The 12,097-nt window shown below is 42.1% G+C and overlaps 1 protein-coding gene across 1 annotated transcript in view; it reads left to right on the forward strand.

Moving 5' to 3' along the window:
- dock1 (dedicator of cytokinesis 1) overlaps window positions 1-7,024 on the forward strand; it is a 200,750-nt gene extending 193,726 nt beyond the window's left edge. The window contains exons 49-52 of the mRNA XM_037081415.1: window positions 245-443; window positions 2,392-2,569; window positions 4,038-4,189; window positions 6,794-7,024. Of these exons, the coding sequence (XP_036937310.1) occupies window positions 245-443; window positions 2,392-2,569; window positions 4,038-4,189; window positions 6,794-6,889 (625 nt within the window). The 3' untranslated portion in view covers window positions 6,890-7,024. The remainder of the gene's footprint in view (window positions 1-244; window positions 444-2,391; window positions 2,570-4,037; window positions 4,190-6,793) is intronic.
- The last annotated feature ends 5,073 nt before the right edge of the window (window positions 7,025-12,097 follow it).

Below are 12,097 nucleotides of genomic sequence, written 5' to 3' on the forward strand. Positions count from 1 at the left end.
AGTTAATCCTGTTTAACCAGACTCACAGTGGAGTTGTGTGGTTAGAAGACTGCAGCGTGTCCTTAAGCGTGAATCATTATAAAGTTCAAGGTTTACCGAAGGCAGTATTAAAATCGTGCGTACAGAGAATTGTCAGTCATGTCAAGCCAGTAAAAGATTGATAAAGCTACCTCAGGTGTTCAGACAAGGAAGGGGAATGCACACTTATTTGATTGAACCATCGTCATATTCTCTTTTATTTCAGTTTTGCCCTGGAGCCACTCCTGCCAAAGAAGCTACACACCAAGTCTCAGGACAAGCTGGACAGGGACGAGCCCGAGAGGGAGCGCAAGGACAAAAAGAAGGAGAAGAGGAACAGCAAGCACCAGGAGATCTTTGACAAAGAGATGAAGACCACGGAGATCCCTCTGCAGCCCGCCGAAGCTGTCATACTGTCAGAGACGGTACTGAAAAGTGACCTGGACAAGAAACTTGGTTCACCTCTTTGTTTTTCTGTCTCTTGTCTTCTGCATCCTCCACCAAATCTGTACCCTTCGCTATTTTTTACTTTCTTATTTGTTGCTCTCCTGGACCATTCTTCAGTCTCTTTTTTTTCCCTTGAGATTGTCTGTGGATATTAATAGTTCTCAGGGAAAAAAGTAGAGTTGCAAAAGTACTGTAGAGCCAGTATTGGTGTAGAGGTTTGTTGCTCTCCCTCGAGCATCATAGTGACGCTCCTTTTTCTCCTTTGTGTTAGAACTGAATGAAACAGCACATTAAGGCTCCCAAAGTCTGAATTATTTAAAAACAAATTTGTTTTACAACATGCAAATACGATTCCAGATGCTCAAACAAGTATGAGGAAGAAAATGTTTAGCATGCATAGTAAGCTTAACCTATTTAAATACAATGACCCAAATACACAGAAAACCACTAAGTTAAGGTGTCACCCCGTAATTAGACCTAGCAGTGCAAACAAAGGCCTTACAGTGGTGCTGGCCAGACTTAAACAAACCTGTTGTCCGCTGTTGTTGTTTCAGCCGTATGCTCGCTACATGCTCGCAAACAACAATGGGCATGTGCAAATTGGGGTGATGACGTCTTTCTGAATGCTCCATTCCCCAAGAGCATTTGTTTCAGGGACCTTAAAAAGGTTAAATCACAGGAAAACCCCTCACAAAAATGTCCATCTATGTGTGGAAATGCCTCTGGTTAATTAGCTAAGTATCCACACAAGATGACTTGTAGATTATCATAAAAACAAGTTGAAGACAGCTGATGAATTTTGTGTTTTGATTTGTCATCCAAGTCAAACTTTAGCAGAAACCCCAAATTTTACATATTTAGTTCACTCTGTCCAGCACATTGATATGAAATGTTTTTATTTAGCATCGCACCATCTCTTGCAGGGTCTTCACCCTTTTTATTGGTAGTAAATTTTCTTCTCTCCCTGACGTCCCATCTTCTCCTCTCTGCACTTGCCCTTGTTCTCTTTGCACTCGACATATCTTAATCTCTCCCCTCCTGTCTCTGCTGTGTTCATGTTCTTCTTCACCACTGCTGTGTCCATTACAGCACAGGGGGAATCACATGTTCTGCATGCCCAGTGGGAATGCTCCCCGGCTAACAGCATTAAGATTAGGGCAGGAATGGTATCCAAAAAGAGGCCCCTGGGAGCGGTGGAGCCGTCTGGCATGTGATAGGAGCCTTCTGCCTCGGGGGTCAAGCGTAGACCACCTAGGGGGAATATCTGGTAGTTGCAAAGCAGTTGTCGGGTATAACACTTCTGGCTGAAGTTATCTGGAACAATCAAGACACACACACAAAAAAAAAACATTTTCACCTTCAGCAAAGAAATGTTTTAGAGTTCTGGAAAAAGACAAATCACATCTCTGAATGAAGTGTGCTGTTATTTTCGGCGTCTCCCTTGTGGCTCGCTGTTTCGGGTTTGGCCAATTACAGAGTTGTTTGTTAATGTAGCCTACAGTGTGAAATAGCCCTGAGGACGTATCTTTTCACATACAAATTTCAGCCATAATAAAAGCGGTGGAGAACGCAGTCGTGCATGCAAACAATGATTTGTAACCACAAATAAGATATTGCAACCCAACGAGCACATTTATCCAAATGGTTTCTCTTTTAGGAATACAAATAGCAGATTTAATATGCGCGTGGAAACACACACAACAGTCCCGGTGGAGGTGTGAAACACATTTTCTCCTTTAAATGATCCTTTATTGATCTTCTGCTGTGTGTCATAATGGACTCAACTCATTTGCCACAAAGTAAAATTTGTTCTCAGTTCTGGTTTATTGACTTGTTGTGTAATTTAGTTTTATTTTGACTGTCTGGTAATGTCTCACTCCCTGATAGTTTCTACCTCTTTTCTTTTCTCTGTGCATGATCACTCAGATCAGCCCCCTGCGGCCCCAGAGACCAAGGAGCCAAGTTCTCAGCCAGATTGGTGGAGACCGTCGCCTCTCGGTGTCACCTGGACCCCCGTCTTCATCCTCCAACTCCACCTCCTCGCCGGGGCCCCCGCCCATCACGCCCAGGAGCAAACTCTCCTTCAGCTTGCACACTGCTTCCAGTAAGAGCAAACTTACTAAAGAGGTTGTATCACCTTCAGGCTGGAGCTTCGACTGTCTCTGTAGGCCCTCTCTGCCTCCCTCTGACTTTGTTGTTCCGCTTGCATCACTGTTACCACATGCCGTGGTGCACGTGGCCGCGCTCAGTGTGATGTCAAATATGGAGCTTTGTCTCCTCTTAGATACACTTCTTTAAATGGCCACGCAAATCACGACTGTCAGCACCACACATTTACCTCTAAATTTATCTCTTTGTCACTGAGCTGGCTGCTCACACCAGGATCACACATAAACGGGCTGGATGTGTTAACGCGGCTCATCTGCGATGTTCTTTGGCAAAAAAAATAAAGAGATCGGACTGTTCAAATTCAAATTCCAAGGACTCACATGCATTGCTTCCTCTGTTAGAGGCTTAAAGTGAAAGCTTTTACCTAAAGCGAGATGCTACGATGAAGGTTAAAACTTCATCAGATCATTTTCTTGCCAGCATCTTTCAGTCAGAGGATTCCTGTGTAACAATCTGCAGTTGGTAACAACTCTAAAGAGGCACGCCACTGATTTAGTATAGTGCTTCGATAGTGTCAGAGGGGGCGGAGGCCAAGATAAGCTCCAAAAACCAAGATAAACAGTACCTTAAAAACACTGCAGTTTTGCACTAATAATACATTTCTTAGTGCAGTTTAGGGATTACATTTAAAAATATGAAACTTAAAGTGTGTTTACAGGTATTGGGGAGTACTACTACAAGACTCAAGAGGACGCTAGATGTAATCGGAATGTAATATGTTGTATTGTGGGTAATGTAGGCACCAGGTTTTGAAAAGCAGTCCTATAACACTGTTTGAGTCTTGGACAGTATTAAAGTCAATTACAGCGGAACCAGAGGTATCGCTTTTCTTATTAATTTACTTTTTTTCTCAAAACCTGGCACCTACATTACCCACAATATAACTTGGCACCTGAATGACATCCTCATGGCCTGCAAACACACTTTTGAAAAAATGGAGTGTATTGAATGTTTATATTGTGTTTATAAATGCTTGATAAGGAGGAGTTAGATTCATTTGTAGTCTCAAAGTCTAGATAACCTTGATTACATAATGATGGTTGAGCAATAAAGTTCTTAAACTGACTTTGGAAATACTATTTTGACAAAAACTAGTTTAAAATTCACTTACTGCTGTGGCGTTTGAGTCACAGAAGACATCATACATCAGTAGTACAATACAGTACTCCCCATGCCCGCTAAACTTATCTTTTCTATGTAAAATCAATGAAGTGTGCGCAGGGATTTAGCTCCATAAAACTCCATCTCCTCTCATTTTCTCCTTGTTCCTTTAATGAGTCTAAATGATGGGGAATTCACCACAATAGGCCGTGTGATCTATTCTGGGTCCCATTCGTACAGTTTAAGAAATGCCCGTGTAGCCTGATGATGAATGTGAGCTGATGAGTGCCCTTCTCCAACAGATCTGGAGCTGAACGGGATGGGCTGCTCTGACAAAGGTGAAATCCCTCCTCCGCTGCCTGTGAAAGGCAGCACGGCTGATTATGGCAACCTGCTAGATAATCAAGACTTGACGAGTCCCTCGACGCCTCCGCCGCCTCCGCCACATCAAAGGGTAGGTGTTTTAATTAGGGCTGAGAGGAGCTCCTTAATGATGCATGGCACTCATAATGAAACAAGAGGCCGATACACGCACTTGACAATCGGGTCAGCCTCCTCCACTGTCCCCCTCGTGCTCTACGTCCTGCGATGATGTCCGTGCGTTCATGTCTGCGTGCGTGCGTGCATGTCTCACGCTCAAGCTCACGCTGCACTTGTGCGTTATTTTGGGGTAATGTGTGTCACAGAAGTGTGTAGGCATCAGTCAGTTCGCCTGTCCACCCTGCTGTTATTTATACTCGCCCCTCCTGCAGCCGGCCGGCGGTCAGACGTGATTGATTGGATGATTACTTTACCCCTCACATCCATCAGGAGCCCTCCCGCTGTTAATCAGCAGCTTCGTCTCTCCACACTCGCCGACGCCCTCCACTAGCCATCCTCTCGTCACGCCACTCTGTTAACTAATGTTATTTATCCACTGTCACGCCCCGTGGACAGGTAGTAAAAACGCAGCCTCTGCACGCTGTGTGGCAGCCGGCTGACAGGAGCGTCGTCAGAGCAGATGTGAGTGACAGCCGCTCCTCATCCCCAGTTCTTGATGGAGGCAGAGAGGCTTGTGAACTTGGGTGTCTTAGGAGGGTCAGTTCACCCCAGAGTCAAAATTACATATATGTTCTCTTACCTGGAGTGCCATTTTTAACCATCTGGATTCTAATGATGATGATATAATATGACTAGATGGAGCTAGGCTTCTGGTGGAAAAAAAGAAAAAAATGACATGTGAAGAACACAGTAATGCCTCCTTCCAGAAATCACGACCTGGTTACACAAGATAATCCACAGACCCTGAGAACAGCTTGAGGTGGGAACTATTTTCTTTCTACCAAACTACACCCTGCCAACTGTGTCACCGCTTAGAAGGAAGTCAAAAGCCAAAGAGGATGCAAATAATGTTTGAATGCTGCGCTGTAACATGCACGAGCCTCTTTAACCCTAAACTTAACCCTTTAGGGCCGATGCCACCAAAACTTTCTCAGCAAAAACAATCTAGAGGATAAATAGCACTCTAGCTTTTTTTGTATATTATTTTAGGATGAACTTTCCCTTAAAACTTTATTTTTCTTCCTTTCAGGAGTGAATAAAGATTTCAGTTTGATTATGATTGTTCATAAAAACAACATCATAGTTTGATTGTGAATGAAAAATGAACATTTTGTGCTTCAGCTCATCTGGACCTGCTCTGCTGTGGTTTATTGATTACAAAAAAAACAATAATTTACCAGCATCAGAAAACATTTATATCTTTTATTAAAGCCGGGCTCAGACTACATGAGTTTGGGGCTGATTTATCCTCTTTTACCCCCCCCAACGATCGGAGGTGAATTTGATTTGGGACCTTGGTCGGCACTGTTGTTTTGCACTAATACAGATCCAATCTTATTTCTCCCGAACTGCTCACAGCCCTTATGGTAATAATAATAATTTCAAACACATTTGATATTTAGGAGTTGATATCTGGATGATTACTTTCCGAGCAATGAAAGAGACGCTCGACACATTAGTTGACCGTGTTCAAGCAATGATAAAACATTCTAGCCCTTCAAGCTAAAGTTAGCCAGCAAACCACTGCTTGGCTGAACAAGCATAAGTAACAAAGAGTCATCATAACTGACTGGCACTTTCAGAGCGTTAGAAGCATTCAGTTACACTTTTAAAGCGTTAGTAGTATTGATTTAATAGATCATAAATGAACGATACACCGTACCAATCGCTCTGAGAGGATCAGTGTCTTGTTAGCGTGGAAAACATCAGTTCCAGTTAAGTGAGGGGAACGCACAAAGTTGCAGCCGTAATTGCTGCAAGGCATCATGGGAGCTAGTAATCAGTTTCGATTCAAACTGACAGTTAACATCTCATCTCCAGTTCTCGCTTAAGAATAGAAACACATTTATCCTTCTGCTTTCTTTTGTTTTGTTTTGGGGTTTTTTTTCATTGCGCCACGTCTGTCTCCATCTTGTTTACATCTGCTCCCCCATAACATCACAGGAGGGGGTGCATTTGCTTCCTCTGGCACAATAATCTTTATAGTGTCCTGTCGAGTCTCGTAGTGTGTGTGCATGTTTGAGATTAGAGAGAAGAACATCTGTAAAGATTCTCCTCAGGTGCACGACGCAACCAGGAGAACTCCTGTGGTCTGATCCTGGATTTCAGTGTCTGATGCTGCAGCAGGATCAGCCTGCTTGATATCAGCCGATCCAATAATAGACGCGGGGTGTCTAGAAGGGAGAAATAGCTTCCATACAACACTCTTTGTGCTATAATAGATAGCTAACGGATTCTTGCTTTGGCGTTTAATCTTTTGCACAATCGTACAGACTGATTAGTACAACAATCTCCTAATCTGACACGGTGACCACGTTAAAAGACAGAAAGTGTTGTGTAAGCTGATCCTGGCATTAGTCCCCTGTAAGAAAAGATCTGTCAGTCAATGTGTGAGTGATAGCAGCATTAAATCCAGAGCTTTTTGAATTTCGTGCAAAGCCAACAGTCATCCTTATTTGATTAAAAAAAAAAAAAAAAAAATTCAAATTCAAGCTCACTGTTTTTTGTCTGCCCGCAGCATGTTCCACCTCCTCTGCCCAGCAAGACTCCTCCTCCACCTCCTCCCAAGACCACCCGGAAACAGGCCTCCATCGATTCAGGAATTGTACAGTGAACAAAGACGCTGACGCTGTCGGACCAAACAACACCCTGACAACACAACAAAAACAACATCAGCAGTAACCGCTCCCCCACCCACCACCACCACTTCCAAAAAAAAAAAAAAAAAAAAAAACACACACAAAAAAAACAAGCGGCTGTTTTTACCCACACATTCCTCGCTTCCTGTCCCGGCTTGACAAGATGAATACCTCACCGCAGCCCGCCCCTTCATATCAACTTTTATATTTTTTTTCCTTGTTCTTTGCCTTCAGTTTGACGATGATGCAGTCTGCAACGAAGGAGCATGTTGCACAGATGAGTAGTCACTGAATTTATAGATGCTGTCCACCCTTCAAGACTCTATCAGGATGTTGTGTTCAGACAGATAAGCTCGGACCAGCAGCTATTTTCCAATACTGACGCCCCTCCCCCCACCCCCCCACGTGCATGAGAGTGCATTAAAGAATAATCTCTTTTTATTCATATTCCCACTATGTACAGAGGTTTGTATATATGATTTTATTTTATTTCAGGTTTTTTTTTCTTTTCTTTTTGTATGTGATTTGATCATGACTTTTTTTTTTGTATTAACGTATCATTAGTTTAAAAAGTGGCATTTTTATATGCGACGAAAAAAAGGGCTTGTAGGTTTTGAATTGACAGGGACTTTACAGAGTTGATATGTTGAGAGCCTATCAAGGATTTTATTGGTAAAAAAAAAGAAAGAAAATTTTGGAGTGCACGTACAACTAACTCCCATCGCATTATCATTGTTCAAACCTTGTCCTCGATTGCTGTAACCTTGGATTCCCATAATACTGACTGTTTTACCAATTCACTACTGACATGACTTCTGAATAAACTTTCAAATGTATGTATTTTTAAAAAAAACAACAAAAAAGACGTGCGCCTCATTATTTTTTCTTTTTTTTTTGTCTTTTTTTTTTTTTGTCTTCAGCAGGAGAGACGCCGAAAATAGATGTGAGCCTTTTTCTTATTTGTGAAATCCAAAAACAAACCGCCGATCTGCGCAGCGTCTCTCAGTTCTGCCGAGGCGCTCTGTAATGTCGCTTCTCTGCCGGCTTTGATTGACAGCCATCACGACGGGCGCTTCATTATCAGAACGCGGGAGATTTATACCGGGACGTGTGACGCCGCGGAACGACTTTCGATACAGGCTAATGCGGTCTCATTTACATAATGTGTCGATCGTTTCTCTCTTTCGGCGCTCAAAGTGTAAATCTGCAATGCGGCCCATATTCTAAGAAAAGTTGATGCCGTGGAGATAAGGCCAATAAAAAAAAAAAGTCATATGTGCCAGCTCTGTCATTGAATTCTGGTTTCATATGAGGCCCTCATACTTAAATTTCTCGGACTTTGACTTTCTTTAACCACACATCAAGTGAAGGAGGACTGATAGAAAGATGGATGGGTGGATAGATGGATAGATTCTAAAATGCTGGTATCAAGGAGTAAAGACAAGTGGAACACAAGGTGACAGAGGATGAGGTGCAGTTTTATTTACAGCAATGATAGGTTAAAGCTCAAAGATCATTTGTGTTTTTTGGAGTGAGCGTGGTAAAGTCTGATGGCACCAGGTAGGAATGATTTCCTGTGCCGTTCCTGTGAGGCAGCGGGGTTGAATGCTTTGTTGCAGAAGCTGCTCTGAAGCTTAAGTCCAAAAACTGAGGTGGGCAGGGACAGGTGAGAGAACTCCTCATGTGGTATGAAACAGAACATCATGTAAAGAAGCTTTTTCTCAGCTTCTTTATGCTTGATGGGTTTTAATGTATTTTGACTCAAAGTTAATGACTGCAGCTTGAACCCCTTTAAGTAAGTGTATAATTATCTGCCGTGCAGCAGCTTTAAATTGAATTACACTTTAATTAGTTTGTTCATATTTGCATTACAGTGGGGCGGAATAACTCGGCTAATGTAAAGTTCCGTGACGGTGATCATTCTGACATAGGCGACTTTTGAGGCGAGTGGTTACTATTAATAATATAATGAATCATTGTGCCTCTTTTTTGTTGGTTAGGTGTTTTTAGATACTTTAAAGCGTGAGTTAGCAGCATTTTAACACTTTATCAGTCATTATAAAGCAACTATATATATACACGATATAATCTATAAACTTCATCATCATCATTAGTTGAAATCGGGTTAATAAGTGTCTAACTTCTAGTGAAAGATCTTTAGGATTAGGAACATAGGAGGTTTTTTTTTTCAGTTTTGTGTTCTGTATGGTGTTATTAAAGGAAACGTTCGCCCAAAAATGAACTCTCAGACATTATCTACTTTTCTACCATGCAGATAAAAAGTCGGGTGAAGTTTCCACAAAACATTTCCGGAGCGTCGCTGCAAAACAGCGATGCCACATTTTCCTAAACAACTGAAGCAGATGGGGACTTGTTTTAAAAATGTGAAAATTAAACTTAATAAAGCGTAAATAAAAAGTGTACAATAACACCGCCCCTTCTTAAGCTCAACTGCATGTCAAGGGTTCAAATAACATCTTCAATTTGGGATCTCGAGACTTCCAGAGACTTGGATTACACCAGACGAGCTTCAAGTTATTTATCTGGTTGTTTCATTACATTTTAAAACAAGAAACTCTTAATTAATGATTTAGTTGGTTGGTGTAGAATAAGGTCTTGCAGGAATAGTTCATCATAATGACAAATTAAGAGCCAATATGCTACTAATATGTTTTATTAGGGATTTAGCTTCCCATATTAAGAAAACAAATTCATTAGTTTGTCGTATATTTGTTTAGTTTGCCGGTCTCCAGCTGTTATCCCTGCCGCATCGACTCAGAGCTCCTTGTAAAATACAACTGTGCCACTGATCCTTCAATTTCCGGAGCGCCACTAGCGCGTTTTGTAAGTGTGTTTACAGGCCCCACTGTCTGTACCGTTAAAAAAAAACCTGCTCGTGGGACCTTTTCTTAAAGTGTTTGCCCCGGGTGGCTCATATTCCTCTGCTCTCGATATTCTGCTGACACTTTGTGAGTGGGTGTCTGCCGGAGGAGAAATGCTCAAACTGGAGCATCTGTTGTTTGAAGGTGTGTGTTTTTTTTGTTTTTTCTTTATCTGAAGAAAGTTACAAAGCTCCGTTGTCCTAATTAGGGAACGCTGACATCTCCTCCCCTGGTGTTTTTGTCTGGGAGAAGCCGTCATTGGAGACCACTTGTGCTACATAAGCTCATGGGTGATTTTAACGTCTTTTGTCAGACTATGAAATGTGTCAGTAATATGTTAATATACCAAGTACATCATTAGATTTAGAATTAGAGTTGAATAGAAAGGTGGTAGAGCTTGATCAGAACACTCTTCTCCAGTCTATACCATGCTTCCTTGACCACCCAAGCTTCCTCTATCCTTGTGTGTGGTGTGTGTGTGTGTGTGTGTGTGTGTGTGTGTGTGTGTGTGTGTGTGTGTGTGTTTGTTGTCAAACAGTAAAAAAAAAAAAAAAAAAACATTTAATCCTGGTGAGGCCCGATCATTATTGTGTGCATGTCACCCCGGCTTGAACACAAGGTACAGCATGTGCTCCACGGGACCTTCATTTGACCATCTGTCTGCCTGATAAATTGCCCTCCGAACAGAAAAAGAAATGGAGTCCGTAATATTCAATAAAAATGCAAGTTTTACTATCTCACCTCTGTTATTTTCTGTCGCGGTTTCCCCCCCTTTCTCATTCTTTTCTCTCAGCCACTATCAAGGCCTCACCACCTGACTCTCTCTCTCTTTCTCTAAGGTCCATTACCTTTTGCTACGTCGCAGCACCGAGCTCCACCACGAACGAGAACAAAAACATGATGGCGCTCATTAAAGGGTTCGGCTTGGCGGCTGACGCGTGTTCGACCCACTGCATTGGTGACTCGGACGCAGCACTGTTTGGAATTTATGGTTTCATTTGATCCCGTGTGGAAAGCGTTCGAGCTGCCGCGGGAGAAATATGACCTTTGATTGGTCACTAACTAATCAACCGCTCCTAATCGCAGATCGATACCCACAGGCAGGAAGAACGGAGGGCTGGAGGGTTTCCTGCCACGCCGCTCGGCAATCACACTTTATACAATAAATTATTTAAAGTGTACATTTTCACCATTTAAAGCCTATAATGAGATTCTCCCCCCGCCCTTCTCCTTTGACTTTGCAATATTGAATCACATTAGATGCAAATAGGAATTTCTGGGTAATGGTTAAAGGAAAAAGTGTCAAAATACATACAATAATCCAAAAGTTGAACTCGAGGACAAAACGTTAAACAAAAGATACTTGATTTTAAAGGGACAGTTCATCCAGAAATTAGACATCCATATTTCTCCTCTTGCCTGCAGAGCCATTCATGCATCTAGATTATTTTGTTGTGAGTTCCTTTGTTTTGTAGATACCGGCTGTAGAGATGTCTGCATTGTGTTGGATATAATGGAACGAGACGGCCTTCAGCTTGTAGTGCTCAAAACAACTGAAAAAGGTTGGAAATTAGCTCAGTGGCAATGTCTCTTTTCAGAAATCATGACCCGTTTACTTAAGATGAACAGATCTAATGAGCGGTTATATTTAGGAACTTTTTTTTCTGCCAAACTTCACCCGCCAACCACATCACTGTGCAGAAGGAGGCATTTGCTCTACAGCTTAAAGGGGAATTATGAAACAACTTGGTATAAAACATTCAAAACATTCAAAAATGTACTGAAATTACCATCACAATGTGAAGAAGTGACAGCTCAGACCTCTGAGCCATGATATGGTCAAAGGTTATAGTCCTGTGGAGAGAAAATAGTGGATTATTTTGAGTAACTGGATCGTGATTTCTGGAAAGAGACATTGCTGTTGAGTTTGTTTGTTTTTTAAGTGTTGATTTGATGCTTTGAGCACCACAAGCCAAGCGCCATGTAGTTAAATTGGAGAGAAGGCAGACGTCAGTGGTAACTACCACCAAACTCACAGTCTGGATAAATAAATAGCACCACAGGTAAGAGTAAGACGAGAAATATATGTTTTGGGGTGAACTGTTCCTTTAAGCATCCCAGTGAGCTGTGTTGGTGTGACAGCGAGCCAGCGCTCACAACAACAGGACCATTAAACGGAGGCAGCTAAATGGAATTCAGCCATCAATTTTATTATTCACACCTGCGCTTTCTTCCCCCCACTGAGACGTGTCAAAATGTCCGAATGCCAAAAAAAAAAGGGGGGCGTGCTGTGTCAGTGTG

This window comes from Acanthopagrus latus, chromosome 20 (assembly GCF_904848185.1).
Source record: "Acanthopagrus latus isolate v.2019 chromosome 20, fAcaLat1.1, whole genome shotgun sequence".
Taxonomy (NCBI): domain Eukaryota; kingdom Metazoa; phylum Chordata; class Actinopteri; order Spariformes; family Sparidae; genus Acanthopagrus; species Acanthopagrus latus.